The 22,913-nt window shown below is 43.1% G+C and overlaps 2 protein-coding genes across 2 annotated transcripts in view; both read left to right on the top strand.

Moving 5' to 3' along the window:
* The window catches only part of LOC125464945 (sodium/hydrogen exchanger 1), a 53,725-nt gene extending 43,725 nt beyond the window's left edge, over positions 1–10,000 (top strand). The window contains exons 7-12 of the mRNA XM_048557901.2: positions 637–707; positions 1,306–1,470; positions 1,977–2,091; positions 2,588–2,689; positions 4,413–4,482; positions 7,756–10,000. Coding sequence (XP_048413858.1) covers positions 637–707; positions 1,306–1,470; positions 1,977–2,091; positions 2,588–2,689; positions 4,413–4,482; positions 7,756–8,003 — 771 coding nt within the window. The 3' untranslated portion in view covers positions 8,004–10,000. The remainder of the gene's footprint in view (positions 1–636; positions 708–1,305; positions 1,471–1,976; positions 2,092–2,587; positions 2,690–4,412; positions 4,483–7,755) is intronic.
* Positions 10,001–21,689: 11,689 nt separating this feature from the next.
* wdtc1 (WD and tetratricopeptide repeats 1) overlaps positions 21,690–22,913 on the top strand; it is a 43,961-nt gene continuing 42,737 nt past the window's right edge. Inside the window, exon 1 of the mRNA XM_048558075.2 lies at positions 21,690–21,838. The gene's annotated coding sequence lies outside the window, so the exon portion shown is untranslated. The remainder of the gene's footprint in view (positions 21,839–22,913) is intronic.

Raw genomic sequence — 22,913 nt, 5'->3', positions numbered from 1 at the left:
CTTACGTAAGTATGTCAGAGTAATGGAATAGAATGCAGAATATAATGTTATTGCTGCGGAGAAGGTGCTGAGATAGTTTAGCTCTAATATAAAAGAGATCCCCAATTACAGCGGGGAAGAAGCTGTTCTTAAATCAGTGGAGTGGTGTCAAGAGACTGAATGATCCCTTTGGAATCCTGAAAGGGAAGGAGGGGAAAGATGTATTTGGTGACATCAAGCTGTGCCTGGAAGAAATAATGAAGGAAATACCATCAAACATTTTACAGCATTTGTTTTTATTTCAGATTTCCAATAAGTGTGGTATTTTATTTTTGTATTTGTGTCTGCAGTTACTGAGATAGCATGAAGCCTTGTCAATAATAGTGAGAAGTAAAATCATCAAAATGATAATTATCAGTTACTGTTAAATGTTTTTAAAAATTGGTTCATTTTTATTGTTATTTTCAGAACCAGTTTAAAAGCACAGGTAATTGTAAGACATAGGAATAAGTGGAGAGCTGCTTGAAGCAACAGTGGGATAATGCACCTCTTGTGCTGTGCCATGTAGCACGATTCAATAAATCTAACATAAACGTAGCAGTTTTTCAACCCAGCACAGTATTTCTAGTCAGCAACTAAAGATGTTTCTTTTCTCAGTTCCTGGATCATTTACTGACTGGTATTGAAGATGTATGTGGACACTATGGACATCACCACTGGAAGGACAAGTGAGTCAGGTTTCAGAAGTTATTTCTCAACTATCAGGGCTTGGACTATCATTACGTCACTTAAATGTATTTAATGTTGGGGTTATCCAGCTGCTTTGAGACAGATTTATTTTCGTTCAATTAATTTCATGAGTGATCAGGCCCTGGTTTTAAGATATCTCACAAAACAACTCTGTATACAATCTTTAATAACAAAACACTCAAAACTCACGAAAATTGGAACCTGGAGTCTAAGCTGGGCCAAAGGAAACCTTACAATGTAGCACTTAACCATTTACATGTGGTATTGGTATTTCCATACCTCCTTTCTAAGCACAAAGGGTGAATGGATGGTCCATTCCCTGGTTCCAGTTTGTCTAACAAGGACGATAGAGGCTTGCTTACCCAGAGAACTCATGTATAACTCATGCTGCATATGCTGTAGGGAACAGGATGACAAGCTGGTGTAATTTGAATGATGCTACGCATGTAGATAATCCAGGCTCAGAAACATAGTGTTTAGATGATAGCTGGACAGACATCTGTCTCTGGACACCGACACACATGGACACGGACACACACCCCAATCACTTTGAAATAATTGTAAGTTCTCTTTCAGGCTGAACCGCTTTAATAAAAAATACGTTAAGAAATGTTTAATTACTGGAGAAAGATCGAAAGAGCCACAGCTCATCGCATTTTACCACAAAATGGAAATGAAAAATGCAATCGAGATGGTTGTAAGTGGTGGCCTACCCAAGCTTCCGTCATCAGTGTCTATACAGTAAGTAACTGTAATAGAGAAGAAATTCAGAGGGTCAATGGGAGGTGAGGGGCATAAAGGTGAGGATGCTAGAGGGAAGAGAGGGAATTTCGGGGTTGCATGTGGAGAGTGCACAGGTGAGACAGGAAGTGAAGAGAAAGCAATGGAAGAAGTGGGGCCTAATGGGAAGAGAAATTGGGTCATTGGCAAAAGGAAAGGGGAAGAGGGCATCAAAAGGAGACTAAAGCTGAATCTTTATGAAATACTTGGTTTCGTCATGTTGTTGAGAAGTCATTACATAATTGAAAGAACTAAAAGGTTTTAATTTACAATGCTTCATCCTTATTGAAACAGAGGGGTAATTTTGGGCAGTGTTCCCTTACTCCAAGTCTGTAATTCTGACCAGTCACAGGTTTTATGTTGCGTATGAAAGCTGCTTCTGTGGATTATACAAATATAAAGGGCCCATATGAGTTCCCTAAACATTATTGCTGAAATGAATGGTGTGTGGTTCAAACGTTTACTAGGCATGTCCAGAGGAAGGATACGCTTACAGAACGACTACTGCCGACACTCTCAAAAGAAAGAGAAGAGGAAGTCCGAAAAATACTTCGTGAGAATCTCCAGAAAACAAGACAACGGGTATGAATCTGCTCTGGGTAGATGTTACTCACTGTACAGTTGCTGTTTGGGCTAAAGTTTACTAACTACATTGTTACACACTATTACTTACTTATTGCAGTAATCTTTAGAGTAAAGGTCACTAACTACTACAGCTGTTCAGGCTAAAGGTTATTCACCAACTCCAGTTATTATTCAGTATTTACAGAATATGTTTCTGAAAGAAATAGATTTCTAAAGGCTAGGAATGTTGAGGAATATGGGGAGAATGCGGGAGTGCAGTGTTTACCATGTTGAATGACTGAATGGCCCACTTCTGCTCCTAATTCCTATTTGCTAAACCTTCCTCACTGCACCAGTTTAGTTCGTTCAGCCAGGTAATTGTTATTTACTGTACAGCTAGCGCTCCTGTTCTGCATTGGTGTCTATTGTGAACTAACAGAGTGAAACTCTTGTCTGCAAGTTGTGTCCCTTAATGCTGCATGTCTCAGTGAATAACCTCTGCTTTTTCTTTTAGCTTCGATCCTACAATAGACATACACTGATCGCCGATCCTTATGAGGACCAGTGGAATCAAATATTACTAAAACGGCAGAGGTTGCGCAGTTTGGATCCACGGGTAGGTGGGGTCTTACTGTTGAAACGAAGCTTGCCTTGGGTTCTCTGAGCATTTTAAGCATTTACAGTACTCCAGTCATTACCCACTGCTACAGATGGTGGTCTCCCAGACCAATTTTTTTGGGTTAGAGCTGAGCAGCCTCCAAATCCATCTCCGTTGGAAGATTTCATGATTCACTGTTTTTCCATAATGAGATTTTATCAGTGACTGAACAGAACATAAAAATGTCTGGATTAAGAAAAGTCAATCAACCAATATAGCTCCTTGCACAGCCTACGTTTTGCTCTCTCAGAAAGTTCCCCTATCACAATCTACAAACTTCCTACCTGTACCTCGGGTGACTAAAACAGATCCACAAATGACTTTCAGGAGCATGCTCTCATGCTACACGTTACCACTTCCTGCTTTACTTATAAGTATGGAATAACAATCTTGGGGGCTATTATTGACCAGAAACTCAACTGGACTCACCACATAAACACAGTGGCAACAGAGCAGGCCAGAGCTAGGAATACTGCGGCAAGAAGCTCACCACCTGACTCCTCAAAGCCTGCCTGTCATCTACAAGGCACAAGTCAGGAGTGTGATGGAATACTCCCCACTTGATGAGTACAGCCCCAACAACACTCAAGAAACCTGACATCATCCAGGACACAGCAATCTGCTTGATTGGCACTATATCCACAAGCATCCACCCCTCCACCACCAATCCTCAGTAGTAGCAGTGTCTACTGTCTACAAGATACACTACAGAAATTCACCAAAGATCCTCAGACAGCACCTTCCAAACCCACGACTACTTCCATCTGGAAGGACAAGGGCATCAGACATATGGTGGCAGCACCACCTCCAAGTTCCCCTCCAAGTCACTCACCATCCTGACTTGGAAATATATCGCTGTTCCTTCACTGTCGCTGGGTCAAAATCCTAGAATTCCCCCTCTAACAACGTTGTGGATCAACCCACAGCAGGTGGACTGCAGCAGTTCAAGAAAGCAGCTCACCACCACCTTCTCAAGGGCAACCAGGGATGGGAAAGAAACGCTGGCCAGCCAGCGACTTCCACATCCCACACATGAATGGAAAAAAACAATATTGTACACTGCGGGAAGGTGGGTGAAGCTGCAACAGGGTGGTCAGAAAATGGGACTGGCACTAGATGAAATGGGCATGGTCAAAGCTGGGCCATATGTTAGTGGGGCTGAAATTGAGTAAAAGGTAGTAGAACCAGGTGGAAAATGGATGGTACTGAACTGGATGGAAAGTGGGCATTATCAAGCATTTTTAAGAGTTGGTGATGCCAATTAGGGAATAAGGTTGAATATCGTACTCTCCAATGAATGCCCAGCCTATAGAGACCCACTGGCAATTCCAGCCCGGTTTGCTACCTTCAGCAGTTTAATGTTGGAGATCTTGGACACCAGGATCTACGTAGCAAATTTGTGGTTTTTGAGAAATTTTACACCATGTTGGCAGTGTTTACCTAGCAAGAGCAAATTATACCAATCTGTGGGACTTGAGAGCTAGTTTCACTGCAGACAACAGTCAAAAGTCCTGATGATCAGTTTAGCTAACACATGGCTCATTTGGAGGAACTGTGTGGTGGTTTGTAGGATATGTCTACCATATTTAATAAGATTCTTTTGACATCCTTTGTTATTATGATTTGACAATGACCTATACCCATGTGTTCACAATAATCACTCTTTGGGTGAATTTTACAGATGTCTGCTTACCTTACGGTTCCATCCGGTGGCCGTGGCTCCCCACCTGGGCAGAAGCCAATTGATCCAGGTAATGAAACAGGTCCAGCCTGCTTTGTGCCACATTATTTTGTTAATTTTATTGTTGAACATAGGTCAGTGCAGAACGCTGATCCCCACCATATCTTGTCATGAAGATTACTGACCCCTGGATCTTGAGGTAGGTTGATAATATTGACTTCCGTTCTGTTCAAGAATAAAACAGTGCAAGAAACAAATCACAAAATGTACAGGTTCCAGTCCCTTTTCACTGCATGCTTTTATTTCAACCCCGCATACCAAAACAAATCTCTCTAACTGTGGACTGCAGTGGACTGTGGACTATGACACCTGCAGCTTCGTTGTTGTCTTGAAAACTTTGAGTCATGGCCAAGCCATGGTTTGCATGTCCTAGACCTACTTAAACTCATTTCTGTCCATGCAATGTACACTGCATATTCTGACCAAACTAGCTGGCTTTCCTAAATGAGCAGGGTACACCAATGGGGACTTAAGAAATAGAATAAATTTACGTAATGCCTTTCAAATCCTCAAGATGTCATTTTACATCCAATTAAATGTTTTCAGAATAGTGCTACTAGGCACATGCAGCAGCCTATTTACATACAGCAAAATTCTTCAACAGGAATGAGTTAGGTGACTCAACAAACTGGTTTAGTGGTGTTGTTTAAAGATTAAATATAGAATAGAACATCAGAGCATTCGCCTCTGCTTTTCCCATAGTGCCGTGGAATATTTTACATCCACCTAAGAGGGCAGACAGGGCTCCAGTTTAGTGTCACATCCAAAAGAGGGCAACTCCACCAGCAGAGCATTTCTTAAGTGTGGTCCCTCTGGCAATCCAGCTTTCCTATTACTGTTTTGAAATATCAGCCTGGATTTTGTGCTACGGTCTTGTGATACATGAACATAATTGCCCAAGTCTACTAAATCAAGGCTAGAATTTCGGCAACTGAAATTTTCCCCAGGTGTTACATTGATAGTGACCAATTGGCCTCATAGAATCATACAGTACAGAAGAGACCCTTCGACCAATCAGGCCTGTAACCACCAAAAATATGCTGTGATCTACATCAGGTCCATAGCCTTTACTGTTATGACACTTGACGTTCTAATCCAGGTACATTTCATAGGTTGAGGTTTCCCAACTCAGCCATCCTCCCAGACAGTATGTTCCAGACCCCCAATGCCATCTGAGTGAAAAGGCTTTTCCTCAAATCCCCTCTAAGCCTCCTGCCTTTCACCTTAAAGTTACGTCCCCTTGTTATTGACCCTTCAAATAGGGTGAACAGCTTCTTTCTATCCACATTGTTCACCTCCCTTAATTTTGTACACCGCTGAGGTCCCCTTCAATGTTCTCTGCCCCAAAGAAAATAATTTTACCTTACTGAGCCTCTCTTCAAGCTGAAATGTTCTCCCCCACACAACATCCTGAATCTCCTCTGCACCATCTTAAGTGGCGCCATGCCCTTCCTTTAGTATGGTGACCAGAACTATGCACAGTACTCTAGCTGTGGTGTAACCAATGTTCTGTACAGCTCCAATGTGACCTTTCTGCTCTTGTGATCCATGACTGATGAGGGCAAGTATCTTGTATGACGTCTTAACTGCTGTATTAACCTGTCCTGCCACCTTCAGGGACTTTATGACAAACACCCTAATATCCCCCTGTTTTCCTGAGCTTCCTGTTGTGCTGCCATTCATTGAGTACTCCTTTGTCTTGTTCCTCCATCCACAGTGCATGAGCTCACATTTATCAGGGTTAAATTCCATTTGCCATTAATCTGTCCACCAGACCAACCCTTGACATCCTCCTGTAACCTAACACCTTCCCCCTCCATGTCAACCAGCCACCCAATCTTTGTGCTATCCATAAAATCACATCATCTGCCCACTCCTCACCCCCCAACTCCCAACATCCTCATCTACCTAATTTATGACTATCAGAAACAGTAAGGGACCCAGCACTGCGCACTTGCCTCCAGTCATACAAACAAACTTCTACTACCATCCACTTTCTCCTGTCACTAAGCCAGTTATGGATTCAACTTGCCCTGGATCCCATGAACTTTGACCTTCTTTATCAGTTTCCTATGTGGAACATTGTCAAAGCCTTGCTGAAATTCATATAAATACATCAACTCCCCTACCCTCATCCAAACACTTGATAACTCCTCTAAAAAGTTCCACCAGATTTGTTAGGCCCTCCCTCTGACAAAGCCATGCTGACTAGCCCTGATTAAACTTTGCCTCTCTAAATGGAGATTAATTTTCTCTCTAACTATTTTCTCCAACAGTTTCCCTACCATTGAGAGACTTACTGGCCATTTTAGCTGTCCTGCAGTCCTCCGGCATCTCCCCTATAGCCAGGGATGATTTAAAAATTTGAGTCAGCACTAATGCAATTTTCTCCCTTGTATCCCAGGTTACTGTGGGAGACATCTCAACCAGACCTGCCTTCTGTAGAAACTTGGTACTCCTAAGGCCCATTACCGATTTGTATTTTAATTATTTTGTAGTATATAGGTTTTGCGAGCTGGGCCAGCCTTTATTGCCCATCCCCAGTTTCCCTTGAGAAAGTGATGGTGAGCTGCTTTCTTGACCGCCATAGTCCATTTGGTGCAGAGAGACCCATAATTCCATTAGGGAGGAGATTCAAGAGTGTTGACCCAGTGACACTGAAGAAACAAGGATATATTTCCAAGTCTGTATGGTGAGGAGAACATGCAGTTGGTGCTGTTCTGTGTATCATTTGCCTTTGTCCTTCAAGAGGCAGTGGTCATTGGTTTGGAAGGTGCTGTTGAAGGAACCCTGGTGAATTTCTGAAGTGCGTCTTGTGGGGTTGGTACACACTGCTGCTACTGAGTGTCAGTGGTGTAGGAACTGATTATATTTGGATGTGGTGCCAGTCAGGAAGGCTTTGTTCTGGATGGTGTCAAGCACCATGAGTGTCATTGGAGTTGCACTCATGAAGGCAAGTGGTGAGTATTCTATCACTTTCCTGACTTATGCTTTGTAGATTGTAGACAGGCTTTGGTGAGTCAGGAACTGAGATACCCACTGCAGGATCCCTAGGTTCTGACATGCTGTTGTAGTGACAGAATTTACTTGGGTAGTCTGGTTCATTTCTGGTCTGTGTGCACTCCAGGATGTTGATAGACAAAGGGTGTTGGCCCTACATTGTTGCACTTTAAAAAGAAATTATAAATTACATTTACAATATATCTGAATTTCCTAGAGCTGAATGCAAAAATGCTTAGAGATGTGACATCTCAGTACTAACAATTCCTCTCTCTCCATTCAGATGCCATGTATTTTGAGCCCAGGGATCCTACAAGTGATTTGCCATCAATCACCGTTGACCTGGCCTCTCCATTCTCCAAGGAGTCCATTGAGAATCAGAACAAGGATGCAGTACCTGGAGAGGACAAAGGAATTGTGTTCTCTGCAAAAAATTCCACTAATGACGAAGGTGGTTCACCCAGTCAGCGTATGCACCGCTTTGTTAGTGACCCTGGACCAGGTGACAAATCTAATGACTTCCAGTCATAAAGTCACATGAGACAGAGGAAGCTGCGACATTTCCAGCTTCTGCCAACGTCATTCATGGCCCTGAACTCTGCCTGCAACCTGTTTCTCGAAGTGTGTTTTCTGGGAATAAGATCTCTTTCCCCTTGATCCTTGCTGTTAGGCTCTGATGTCTCACGGAATAGTAAAAGCTACAGTAAAGAGTGAGATACACAGAGGAAAAACCAACTACAGTGAGGCATCTGAAATTTTGTTGATAGTAAGATTTGTTTTATTTCATTACCAAAAGCACAATTTGCAAAAGCACAGCCTTGCTGTGTGTTGTAGCCCCACCTCCTGGACTACACTGCCGACAGTATTTCAATATCTGGGATGTGGTGTTTGCAAAGTACAAGGTCCAGATGCAGTTACCTGTTAGATACAATACCATCAGGTCCTGCACCTCAAGAGAACACAAGCTTGTATAACACTTGGAGAAACAGGTTCTGATTGAGAAGTCAGGGACAGTTCATGCATTCGATACTTGACTGAAAACCAAAGATGAACTTTATTTTTCTAGCTGTTATCAGGGTCTATTTTACATCAGACTGTAATTAAGTGACTCCATTTTGTGTTATATTTCCAAATGTAATCAAAAGAAAATCACTGCTGTATGTCCAGAGACCCCATACAAAGCAAAAACTGTCTAACTGATGACAGTATTTCAAACCTGTGGACTGCACTAAAATCCAGAATAGCAATACGGACTTGGCACAGTGGCTCCCCCAGCAAAGAACCATTCCAGGTGAGCCTCAGGTCAGCCATCTCTCTCAGCCAGGCCTCCGACCAAACACTACCCCCAGCCAAACTGTGCAGCCATAATTTCAAATCTTGAAATTAAAGAGGCACAGAGAAGAGATGGAGAAGTATAGGCCTTTGTGGTGGAGAGCACGAGAAAAGGCAGTGTGGTGAGTGGGGAAAGAAAGTGCTGAGTCATTAACTGATAAAAGAGGCTTCTGGTTTATAAATTATATTAAATGAGCTTGAAACACAGCAGCGCTAACACCAGTACATTACACTTATACATGTTTTGTGGGTGGGGCTCATTTAACCACCGATATTAGCTTTTTGTTACCTTGTTTTGCTGCTGTAAACCCGGAACACGATATCTGTGGAAACCGGCAGCCAGTCATAGGAGTAATGTCACAAGAATAAAGGGTGTGTGCTGGTGTTGTCAAATGATTCGCTGCTTTAACTAATTGCCTTTAAGTAAATTAAGTAAATTCATTTTTGCACTTTCTGTTTCAAATAACTTGCTTATGTAAGGCACAACACTCTAAAGAAAACCTATTTGAATGTGTTTACGTGCTTCATGCTGTTTGGAGTATTTTGTGAGTCACTGCAACACTGAGGTATTAATATTTTTATGTTTTTCAGATTTTTTATATGTGTTGCAATGGGTTGGGGCTATTTGATTTTTTTCTGTTTATTGTGGTGTCCATGCAGTATCAACATGCACTATTCCCATGTCTCACCTGAGAATGCAGCTGAACTCCTGGGCGTGCTCAGTTTATTCATGATGGATGCAGACAGTAAAGAGAACACTGTGCCATCATGCCTCATTCAATGTTTTATCTCAATTTGGATCAAGCTCTAAAGGAAGAGGAAGGGCAGAATGAAATCACAGTTGCTACAGCAATCTGTTGATCTTGAATGAATTGTGGCATGAATGGCTGCAATTATGCAATGGTTGGGGGCCAATCAGCTCCATCCCAGCTGCCTTCTCAAATGTGATTCAACAACTTCACCCAACTAACCACAATCAAATTTCGGTGTCATGCTGAAATTTAATCATCTGGAAGAAGTTTCCTTCTTTTGTTCATCCACATGTTTGCAGCATTTCTCTCTCTTGAGTATCTCACATTCCCAATCATTCAGTGCAAATGGCATTCCTGTACCAAGCCACTGGTTTCATCATTTTTAATAATGTGTACATAACTGGGATACTACCAAGTATTAATAAAATTATATAAATTCTTTCATATTATGGTTTAATTTATAGGTTAAAATCAACATTTCACATTCACATGCTTAGAAATTAGCCAGTTACTTGGCAGGTAAGCACATGACATGTAAATATGAAAGAATGATTTGCATGATTTAAAATTGGGTGTACCTGGCGATGTAAGTAGCCTCGTTCATAATATGAATCCTGAGCAAGAATTGAAGCTTTAGCACAGCAATATATTCCATCATTGTTCATATTAATTCTATCATGGATTTATTTTGAATCATCCCAGACACACTTGTACAATATGGTGAAAGCCATCACTTGCGTGGCAGAATACGGACATTAACAGCAAAGTAGCAGTGATTGATTGACTGGCAGTGTGAATGTTCCAAACTGAGAGTGACCTCTGAAGACAAGAATAGGATGATAACATCTGGTGGCATATTCCAAATGGCTGCTGGTTTCCCAGCAGTGCCTGGTATATCCAGGCAATTGTCCATCCAAATATAATGGATATTTCTTCCAGAATTTTGATGCATTGAGCATTAAAAGTGTTACAGAATTGCAATAATCTCATTAATAACATGAAAAATTAAAGTTCAGTTTGTTTCCAACAGCCTATGAGCTAAGTGAGCTCCAAAACCTGGTTAAGTAATGTTATCCTTGAATTTCTTCAAGTGTACAATCTGCAAAGCTTTTAGTGATCTTTATTTGAAATACTTTTTAGAAGTTATTTTTCACTGCTTATAAAACAGCATTGCTCACAATCACAAACCTGGCCATACCAAACATTACGTTCATCTCCGTTAAATCCAGATGCACTTTCATGAAAATCTCATAATAAAGTCCCATGGAATTCCCATTCCCATTCCCACTCTGGTCCTCATTCAACAAGAAAAATCAGAAAACAGTCCAGCTTAGTGTTTAAAATAATTTATCTGTTGGCTTTAGTCCAGTAAATACAGCAGTCCTGTGTGCAGCACACTCTGCAGATTTCTGCCTCTACCCCATTTTACATAAAACAATGAGAATAATTTTTTTCATTCACTAATAGTGGGAATGGTTGGCTGAGCCAGCATTTATTACCTGCCCCTAATGGCCTTTGAGAAAGTGGTGGTGAACTGTTTTATTGAATTGATACAGTCCATGTACAGTGTACTGGGCCACAATGCTGTTTGGGAGGGAACTTCCCCCAAAGTTTTGGCCCAGACATGGAAGGCAGAGTGGTATATTTCCAATTCAGGATGGTGAGTGACCTGAAGGGGAACTTGCAGGTGGTAGTGTTCCCATGTATCTGATGCCTTTGTCCTTCAAGATGGTAGTGGCCGTGGACTAGAAACTGCTGTCTGAGGATCTTTGAATTTCTGCAGCTCATCTTGTGGATGGTATGCGCTGCTGCTACTGGAGGGAGTGAATATATATGGATGTGGTGTCAGTCAGGAAGGCTTTGTCCTTGGTGTCATGCTGCTTGAGTGTTGTTGGAGCTGCACTCATTCGGCGAGTGGGGGAATATTCCATCACTTTTCTGATTTGTGCTTTGTAGGTGGTGGACAGGCTTTGGGAAGTTGAGATGAGTTATCTGATGCACTATTCCTAATCTCTGATCTGCTCTTGTAGCCACTATATTTATATGGCCAGTCCAGTTCAGCTTCTGGTCAGTGGTAACACCCTAGATGTTGATTGTTGAAGATTCAGTAATGGTAATACCATGGATGGTAGCACCAAAAATGGTGGTTAAATGGGCAGTGAGGAAGGTTATCTAAAAGTCCAAAGGGATCTTGATCTGTTGGGCTAGTGGGCCAAGCAATGGCGGATGTGGTTTCATGCAGATAAATATAAGGTAACACAAATGAGATCAGGACACTTAATTGTAGGGCTATGGGGAATGTTGTCAATCAGAGACACCTTGGTGTGCAAGTACATAGATCCCTAAAAGTGGTATCACAGGGTGGTGAAGAAGGCGTTTGGCATGCTTGGCTTCATTGGGCTGAGCACTGAATACAAGTATTGGGATATCATATTAGGAGTATTACCGTATTAGGAGTACTGTGTGCAATTCCTACTGCCCTGCTACAGTAAGGATGTTACTAAATTGGAAAGTATGCAAAAAAGAATCACAAGGAGTTACTGGAAGGTTTGAGTTATAAGGAAAGGCTGGATAGGATGGTACTTTTTACCTTTAGAGTATCAGAGACTGAGGGTCACCTTATACAGGCTTATAAAATCATACATGGCACAGCTAAGTTGAATAGCCATGGTCTTTTTCCCAGGACTGGGGAGTCGAAAACTAGAGGTCATATATTTAAGGTGAGAAGGGAAAGATTTAAAAAGGACCTGAGGGACAACATTTTTATACTGGGGGTGGTGCACCAATGGAACGAGATACCAGAGGAAGTGGTAGGCACAGGTACAATTAAAACATTTAAAAGACATTTAGACAGGTACATGGATAGGAAAGCTGTAGAGGGATATGGGCCAAATGTAGGCAAATGGGACTAGTTCAGTTTAGGAAACTGGGTCAGCATAAATGATGTGGGCTGAAGGGCCTGTTTCCGTGTTGTGTACCCCATGACTCTATGAATATCAAGAGGTGGTAGTTAGATTTTCTCTTACTGAAAATTATTATTGCCTGGCGTTTGTGTGATGCAAATTTACTTGCAACTTTTCAGCCCAAGCTACTGTCCAGATCTTGTCCATTCGGACATGGACTCCTTCATTATCTGAAGAGTCATGAATGATGCTGAACATTGTGCCAGCAAACATTCCCACTTCTAACCACCTTTAGGTTGGAGTGAAGGTCACTGTATAGCAGCTGCAGATGGATTGGCGCAGGATAATATCCTGGGGAACTCCTGCAGAGATATTCTAGAGCTAAGATGAAGGACCTCCAACAATTGCAACCATCATCCTAAGTGACAGGTATGACCCCAACCATCGGAGAGTTTTCACCCCGATTCCCATTGACTCCAGTTTTGCTAGGACTGCTTGATGCCACACTTGTCAAGGGCAGTCACACTCATCTAACCTCTGGAATTAACCTCTCTTTGTCCCTGTTTGAAGTAAGGCTGTAATGATGTCAGGAGCTGAGTGGACCTGTTGGGAACCCAAGCTAGTCTTCACTGAGTAGGTTGTTGCTCAGCAAATGTTGCTTGATGGCACTGTTGATGATCTCTTCCATCACTTTACTGATGGTCAAAAGTAGACTGATGGGGCAGTAATTGGCCAGTTTGGATTTGTACAGAACAAACCTGCTGGTGCTGGTATTGTAGCTGAAGGAGAAGACATTGGCTAAGTGCACCAAGTTCTGGAGCATGTCTTCACTACAATTGCTGGAATGTAGTCAGGCCCCATAGGCTTCATAGGATCCAGTACCTCCAACCTTTTGTTTTGATATCATTTGGATGTCTGGATGTGAACTAGTTTAAGATACAGTTCAATCCACTCTGGATATTAAAATTCATGTACTGTCCTTTATAATTCCTGATTAAAATTGAACACTGGATATTTATTTGCTCGAAACGTATGATAAGTTGCTGTCTTGAAGGTCTCTTCCCTAAATATTCTACATGAATCTCAGATATTGCTGTTTCCTAATTGGGGAAAATTCATAGCCTTTCACCATCTGGAAGCTTTGAAAAGTGGTGGAAGCTTTAAAATATGATCTTCACACTTTGTTACTGGATTGAATCCAGTAACAATGAAACACAGCAAGTAGAGCAGGAGTAGGCATTCAGTCCTTTGAGTCTGCTGCACCATTCTAATGATCATGGCTGATCATCTAACTCAGTACCCTATTCCTGCTTCCTCCCCATGTCCTTTGATCTCTCCAGTCAAAAGAACCAAATGCAACTTCTTGAAAACATTGTGTTTTGGTTTCAAATGTTTTCTGAGACAGGGAATTTCACAGGTTCACTGCTGAAGAAATTTCTCATCTCAGTCCAGAATGGCCTCCCCCATATCCTTAGACTGTCATCCCCTGGTTGTGGACTCCTCAGTCACCTGGAACATCCTCCATATGTTTGCCAGGAACCAGCATATTGCCCTCACAATCTTAGTACATGATTCCTATTACTTTTGGCTGCCTCATGTTTCTGACAACTAGTAATTGTGTTATATAATGCAGACCTTATTCCAGCTTTTATAAAAGTTTGCTTGAATAATATCTTCCAATTTATATTTAGCCACTTGCTTAAATTTCCTGAGTACCCTTTGGTGTAAACATGAATTTTTAAAAAGATTGGACCTAAATCTCTCTAATCCCCTTATTAAACTGAGACTTATAGTATATATTTGATTAAATCATTTAATTCATGTGGAATATACTGTTTGCTGCAGGACCTCCCAGCTGTTATGACTACCTAGGAGTAACCAGAAGGCAAAGTACTGGGCTGATGGTAAGATTCTTAGTAGTGTAGATGAGCAGAGAGATCTCGGTGTCCATGTACACAGATCGTTGAAAGTTGCCACCCAGGTTGACAGGGCTGTTAAGAAGGCATTCAGTGTTTTAGCTTTTATTAATAGAGGGATCGAGTTCTGGAACCAAGAGGTTATGGTGAAGCTGTACAAAACTCTGGTGCGGCTGCACTTGGAGTATTGTGTACAGTTCTGGTCTCCGCATTATAAGAAGGATGTAGAAGCTTTGGAAAGGGTGCAGAGGAGATTTACTAGGATGTTGCCTGGTATGGAGGGAAGGTCTTACGAGGAAAGGCTGAGGGACTTGAGGCTGTTTTCATTAGAGAGAAGAAGGTTGAGAGGTGACTTAATTGAAACATATAAAATAATCAGAGGGTTAGATAAGGTGGATAGGGAGAGCCTTTTTCCTAGGATGGTGACGGCGAGCACAAGGGGGCATAGCTTTAAATTGAGGGGTGAAAGATATAGGACAGATGTCAGAGGTAGTTTCTTTACTCAGAGAGTAGTAAGGGAATGGAATGCTTTGCTTGCAACAGTAGTAGATTCGCCAATTTTAGGTACATTTAAGTCATTGGATAAGCATATGGATGTACATGGAATAGTGTAGGTTAGATGGGCTTGCGGTCGGTATGACAGGTTGGCACAACATCGAGGGCTGAAGGGCCTGTACTGTGCTGTAATGTTCTATGTTCTATATTCCTGCAACCAGAAGTATTGTTCCTTCTGTCATCCAATTCATTTAATTTTCCAATACATACATTGCTTGCCTCATTGACACTCTTCCTTTAAAGTTAAGGATTTGTCATCACTGATTTGGTATACATTTGAGACTAAATGAAATTGGGAACATATTTCCAATTAGTCTACGTTGATGTATTACTAAGAGTAACCCAATTCCAGTTTGTCCATTCTGTTACTGCATCATATAGTCTAAGAGCTCTGACACCAATGTGCACGGCAATGGGAATACGGAGCAATTCTGTCTGTGGTCCCCATATCAAAAATATTTTGGTCACAAAAAAGTATGTAATATTTAACAGCTAAATATATTTGAATCAAAAAATCCTTCTCCAATTTAAAGTTTTAGCAAAGATCTGTAGCTCAGGTTGTGGATGACTTGCTTGCCGAGCTGGCTTGTCTTCTTTCAGACATTTCATCACCATGCTAGGCGACATCATGAGTGGAGCCTCCGATTAAGTGATGTTATTCGACTCTGCTTGCTATTTATACTGTCCAGATCATTATGGTGAGTACTGTCATTTCTGGTTTTGATCAACAAACCCATACAAATCAAAAGCAGAAATAACAGTACTCCTCATAATAAAGTGTGGAGCTGGATGAACACAGCAGGCCAAGCAGCATCTTAGGAGCACAAAAGCTGATGTTTCGGGCTTAGACCCTTCGTCAGAGAGGGGGATGGGGAGAGGGTTCTGAAATAAATAGGGATGGGGGGGGAAGTGGATCGAAGGTGGAGGGGAGAGAGACAAGTTCAAGGGGTGGGGGTGGAGCCTGTGGAGGTGAGTGTAGGTGGGGAGATAGGGAGGGGATAGGTCAGGCCGGGGAGGAGGGACAGGTCAAGGGGGGGGGCGGGATGAGGTTAGTAGGTGGGAAATAGAGGTGCGGCTTGAGGTGGGAGGAGGGGATAGGTGAGAGGAAAAACAGGTTAGGGAGGCGGGGACTAGCTGGGCTGGTTTTGCGATGCAGTGAGGGAGGGGAGATTTTGAAGCTGGTGAAGTCCACATTGATACCATTGGGCTGCAGGGTTCCCAAGCAGAATATGAGTTGCTGTTCCTGCAACCTTCAGGTGGCATCATTGTGGCACTGCAGGAGGCCCAGGATGAACATGTCATCTAAGGAATGAGGGGGGGGGGTTGAAATGGTTTGCGACTGGGAGGTGCAGTTGTTTAGTGCGAACCGAGCGTAGGTGTTCTGCAAAGCGGTCCCCAAGCCTCCGCTTGGTTTCCCCAATGTAGAGGAAGCCACAACGGGTACAGTGGATACAGTATACCAAATTGGCAGATGTGCAGGTGAACATCTGCTTGATGTGGAAAGTCATCTTGGGGCCTGGGATAGGGGTGAGGGAGGTCGTGTGGGGGCAAGTGTAGCACTTCCTGTGGTTGCAGGGGAAAGTGCCGGGTGTGGTGGGGTTGGAGGGGAGTGTGGAGCAGACAAGGAAGTCCCAGAGAGAGTGGTCCCTCTGGAAAGCAGACAAGGGTGGGGATGGAAAAATGTCTTTGGTAGTGGGGTGGGATTGCAGAAGTGTCAGAGGATGATGCGTTTGTATCTGGAGGTTGGTGGGGTGGTATGTGAGGACGAGGGGGATTCTCTTTTGGTGATTATTGCGGGGACGGGGTGTGAGGGATGAATTGCAGGAAATGCGGGAGACATGGTCGAGGGCGTTCTCAACCACTGGCGGTGGGGGGGGGGCAAGTTTTGATCCTTGAAGAACGAGGACATCTGAGATGTACGGGAGTGGAATGCCTCATCCAGGGAGCAGATGCGGCGGACTAGAAGGAATAGGGAATAGGGGATGGAATTTTTGCAGGAAGGTGGGTGGGAGGAGGTGTATTCTAGGTAGCTGTGGGAGTCGGTGGGCTTGAAATGGATATCAGTTTCTAGGTGGTTGCCTCACCATAACAAACTGGTTGGTATAAATTCCAAGCAGTGTGGAATAACATTGCTTCGTCAGAGGCTCCACTGATGATGTCACTTAGCAGGGTGATGAAACGCCTGAACAAAGACAAGACAGCTCAGCGAGCAAGTTAACCTCATCCTTATCCAATGATTAAAACAAAACATTAATGAATAACCCTCTTGAAGTCTTTCCTTGTTTTGTTTTCTTCCACCTATTCCCTTGAGCTCTAAAGTAGTTTGGATTGAGACAATAGATCAGCAATGCCCTAGCCTACAAATCCATGTCTCTGATAATATCTACATTCAGTGATTTCAGTTCTTTAAATGCCATCTATTTTAAATTTAAACTTATGGCTTTAAAAAAGTTAACATTTCCAAAATTATTCTTCAAGTTCTCAATCTATCAGACCTTGGGCTTTCCCTCTCTTTCATTCTGTTTACTTGCTTTCATTTTCATTTCCATTTGTCATTGGTACTTCTTTCATCCTTTAATTATCTTTGTTTAAAAAAAGTGCTAAATTATTCCATTTCCACCTCCAACTCCAATATTGAAGTGTCTTCTGTTTTAAATTACTCTTAACAAAATGTTGACCAAGTTGCAAATTAAGATGAAGGAACCCCTAGGGGATAGTGACCATAATATGATAGAATTAACCCTGTGGTTTGAGTAAGGGAAACTTGAATTGGATATAATGGTTTTACAATTGAGTGTAGGTGACTGCAGAGATATGAGGAAGCTGACCAGAGATAATTGGAAGGTGAACCAAGCAGGGATGATGATGAAGCAGCAATGGCTGGAGTTTCTAGCAGTAATTCAGGAGGGACAGCTGAAAATCATCCCAAGGAAGAAGAAACAAACTAAGGGGAGGATGGAGCAATCATACGAACAAGGGAAGTTAGGGTCAGCATAAAAGGAAAAACATACAAAGTGTTACAGAGAAAATACGAACTGCACAGGAAACTGCTAAATAAGTTAAGAGCCAATGGTGTTAGGGCCAAGGTACTGGCATGGATAGAGGATTGGATTTGGCAGAAGATAGAGAGTGGAAATCAAGAATGACAGTGAGACACGAGCCATTAACTAGGCATCGCAAAGTACCTCTCAGTCACCATGATGGTGACAATTTTCTCCTAGTCAACAACTACGACTCAAAATGTAGAATTGTCAGACAGTTAAAGGACCATCAACCGTGTCTATGTCAGACACAATGAATATCATATTTAGTCATTCGATGTACCTGAAAAGGTAATATCTGTCAATGGGATACAATATAAGGGGAGACTTTTCAGAAACACATGTAACAACTAGTGCATAAACCATGCAATAGCCTCACCACACTATCCAAGATCTGACAGCTCAGACTTTTAAATCATTTATGACAAAATGCAGGGCGACAAAACATGATCTTCATATTGCAGTGCTACACCCAAAAGCTGCACCTCTGGATGTGGGCTTACTGTCACCAGCAAAAATCAGTTTTGAAAGCAGAGTAAGCCATCACCTGTCCAACTTCAGATCACAGAACAAATTTCTCTAGAAACAAGCAACAACAATGATGGGACATGACTGACATGCAAGTATGGAACTGCCTAGTCTGCATGTAGACCGTAAGATATAGGAGCAAAAGTAAACCATTCAGCCCATTGAAATGCTCTGCCATTCTGGTGTGATTTTAACCTCAACTTTACATTTCTGCATGACGTTGATAATCTTTCATTCCTTTGGTAATCAAGAATGTATCTGCTATTGCCTTAAAATATTTGAAGATTCTGTATATATTGGCTTTGAGAAAAGGAATGCCAAAAGTTTACAACCCTTAGAGAAAAAAATGTTTTCTTATCTTTGCCTTAAATGAATACACCCTTTTAAAATATGACCCCAGTTCTGGATTCTCTAACTAGAGGAAACAACATCCACCTGGTTGCATCCCCTAAGGAATATGTATGTTTTAATTAAGTCACCTGACTCTTCTGTATTTAATAGTGACTTAATGGAAACATATATTCCTGAAACTTCTGAGGATACAGGCCTAGCCTGTTCAGCCCTTCCTCAATAGGCAACACACTAATTCCAGGCATTAATCAGAAACCTTCTCTGAGCTGCTTCCAACACATTAACATTCTTCCATGAGTACGGTGATTAGTACTTTACACGTGGTCTCATCAATGTACTGTATAACTGAAACATGACCTCCCTTCTCTTACACTCAATTCCCCTTGTAATTAACACAACATTCATCTGCAATTCATGCAGTAAGATACCCAGGTCTCTCTGCACCTTGGGTAATAGTTCTAAAATTTTCCCTTTGGCAGATATTAAACTGTAGTTTCCTGTTACTGCCCTCTTCCCTTTTTGAATAAAAGAGTTATACTAGCTATTTTCTAATCTAAAGACACCTTCTAAGAATTCAATCCTCAACTCCACTTTCCTGCCTTTTCCCTATATTCCTTGATTCCCTTACTAATTAAAAATCTGTTGCACCCTTGAATATAATAAATAACACAGCTTTATCAGCCTTCTGCAGTAAAGAATAATTCCATATATTGACTCCACTTCATCACTGTCTTAAATGGGCAATCCCTCGGTCTGAGATAAGGCCCTTTGGTCCTATACTCTTCCACAAGGGGAAACAACCTTTCTGCATTTACGATAACAAAGTGTGGAGCTGGATGAACACAGCAGGCCAAGCAGCAGCAGAGGTCCAGGAAAGCTGACGTTTTGGGTTGGGACCCTTCTTCAGAAATGGGGGAGGAGAAGGGGATTCTGAAATAAATAGAGAGAGAGAGGAGGTGGATGGAAGATGGATAAAGGAGCAGATAGGTGGAGAGGAGACAGACTGGTCAAAGAATAGAGGCTGGAGCCAGTAAAGGTGAGTGTAAGTGGGGAGTTAGGGTGGGGGTAGGTCAGTCCAGGAAGACAGGTCAAGGAGGCAGGATGAGGCTGGTACGTAGGAGATGGGGGGGGGGGTGGGGTGGTTGAGGTCAGAGCTGTCGATAGGTGGGAGAAAGGATGGACAGATTAAGGAGGTGGGGATGAGCTGGGCTGGTTTTGGGATGCGGTCGGGGAGGGGGGATTTTGAAGCTTGTGAAGTCAATGTGGACTTATAATACAGTCCCTACATATCTGGTATCAGCCTTGTGAACTTTCTCTGGACTGCATCCAATTACAATATATCCTCCCTTAAATAAAGGACCCAAAACTGTTCAATTTTCCAGCTGTAGTATTTGTGTGGTTTCTCTCTGCTTTTAGACTCCATTCAATTTGAAAAAGACGTGTTCTATTTGCCTTCCCTATTGCCCACTTTGTGGGTACTTTTTTGCTAGCTTTTTGTGATTCATGGATGAGGACCTCCAAATTTCTCTGCTCTGTAGCTTTCTTCATTTAGTAATATTCAGCTCCTCTATTGTTCATGCCAAAGTATAGAACCTTGCATTTTCCCACATGATATTGCATCAGGTAGGTTTTTGCCTACTTGCTTAACCTGTACATATCCTGCCGCAGTAATTTTGAGTCATCCTAACACTTGACTTCCCGGGTATTTTAGTATCATCTGCAAACTTAACTACACTACATTAATTTTTCTTCTCTAGGTCTTTCATATATATTGTCAATAATTGTGGCCCCAGCACTGATCTCCACTAGTTACAGGGTGTCTGAAAAATAATGTCGACCCATATTCTCTTCACTGGTATGGCAGGGTACAAAGTGGCACTCCCCAAATTTATCTCACTTTGTATCCTCGGGTGAAATTCTCAAGGTTCTCTGGGACCATGTCTCATTTACCAGGAATTCAGTCCTAAGTGATTGATGAAAAGTGCTGCAAACATTGACCAGGTCTCGCAGCACCCGTGGTATTCTACTTTAATCCAAGTGACTCCTACTTTGACAACTATAATCTTTGCGAGTGGAATGAGGGGTGAGGGAGTTTAGTCCATTGCTGTTGGAAATCAGTTTCCTACTTTTCAGTGGGAACGCTTCACCAATTTTCTAGACTTCAGATCTAGTCCCCAAAGAATCCACTTGAGATTCAGTTCTTAGATTAAATTTCTGCCTCATGGCATCAGGTTGCAGGTTTTGGGAGCCAGTGCTGTATTACAGTTGCGCTCTGCCTGGGATACTGCTCCGATTACTGGAGCATCCAGCGCCAGTTTCCATTATTTCCCGCGGATCCAGCTCCAGTCACTGGAAGATCAACCGCTGCTTTCCAAGGTTTCATCAGGTTCCAGCTTCGGTTACTGGAGGATCCAGTACTGGTGTCCATGGTTTCCCCGGTAACCAGCTCCAGTTACGGGGGGTGTCCAGTGCCGACTCCCATGGTTTCTCCAAGATCCAACTCCGATCGCTGGGGGATCCAGTGTTGCTTTCCACGGTTTCCGAGGGATCCAGTTCCAGTCACGGAGATCCAGCGCCAGTTTCCACAATTTCCTCGGGATCCAGCTCCGGTCCCTGGAAAATCCAGCGCAGGTTTCCATGGTTTCCCCAGGATCCAAGCCTGGTCGCTGGAGGATCCAGTCCCGTTTCCATGGTTCCGAACTTCATTTCCCAGGATGCCCTAGGTCCCGCCCACTCTTTATTATTAAACACGCCGCGGGCTGTGGCACCTCTGATTGGATGGTGGTGGCAGAATGGGGCGGGTTCCTGCCATTGATTGGACAGCTCCGCTGACACTCAGGCCGAAGTGGGCGAGGAGAGCGCGGTGATGTTGTTTGTGTGCGCGGAAGGGGCCTAGCGGAGCCGGGACCGGAGACCAGCCTGAGCGAGCGATCGGGGCAGGGAACCACGCACTTAGCGGCTACATGGAGTCGCCAGTAGAATCGGCGGGTATAGTTGAGGCCTTTGATGTGTGACTTGCTGTCAATCTGCGACACTTGATAGGGCTTGAGTCTGTGATCCCGGCACCGGTGTAAGGCTGTCTAACTGCGGGGGCCCAGCTCGAGGTTGCCGGTCGTAGTTACACTTCTCACGTCTCCTCGCCTGCCGTGCCTACTGCAAACCTGGTGCTGTCTCTGTATTTTCCCTTTCCACCTCTGTGCCACTATTCGCTCCCAACTCCTCTTTCCCCCAAGTTGTCCCTTCACTGCCGACCGCCCCCTCTGTAGTATTATACCCCCAATTCAACTTCCTTGTGGCACTCCACTGTCCTAATCTTTCTCCAACCCAATCACCTTCGTGTCATTAACACCCCACCGCGGTGTCACCATCACCACCCCCCCCCCCCCCCCCCCCCCGCCCGACTGGTAATGTCATGCCCCTCGATCCCAACCGCAGTGACAATATTCTCCCACCACAGCATGGTAATTCTCCTCCCAACCCATGCTGACAGTGGTGGCATGGCGTTTCACTGGTTAGCACATCTCCCTCACAGCGCCCAGGGACCCGGGTTCGATTCCACCCTCAGGCGACTGTCTGTGTAGAGTTTACATGTTCTCCCCATGTCTGGGTGGGATTCCTCTAGGTGCTCCGGTTTCCTACACCAGTGCAGGTGGAATGCCCAAAGTGTTAGGAATCTGTATGTGAGATATGTTAGCCATGAGAAATGCAGGGTTACAGGGAGAGGGTAGAGAGATGTGTCTGGGTGAGGTGCTGTTTGGAGGGTCAGCATAGACTTGTTGCGCTGAAGGGCCTGTTTCCACACTGTGGGGATTCTGTGATTTTTCTGAGTGCCCACTGTGTCATCCTTGTGCTGTCATCTCTTTCCCCATTCCCAAACATTTTCTGAAGATACCATTGTTTTCCCACGCAAACTCTTCCATACCATTTTCTACCCCTTGTATTTTTATCTCATTACCATGGTGCTTAGGAGCAGCATTAGGTTATTCACCCCTTCAATCCTGTTCCACATTCAATAAGATAGTGACTAAACTGTGACCTTAACTTTCCAGTCTACAACCCCATA

This window comes from Stegostoma tigrinum, chromosome 24, assembly GCF_030684315.1.
Source record: "Stegostoma tigrinum isolate sSteTig4 chromosome 24, sSteTig4.hap1, whole genome shotgun sequence".
In the NCBI taxonomy this organism is placed as follows: Eukaryota; Metazoa; Chordata; class Chondrichthyes; order Orectolobiformes; family Stegostomatidae; genus Stegostoma; species Stegostoma tigrinum.
Note: the sequence above shows the minus strand (reverse complement) of the source record. Positions and strands in the feature narration are given on the sequence as shown.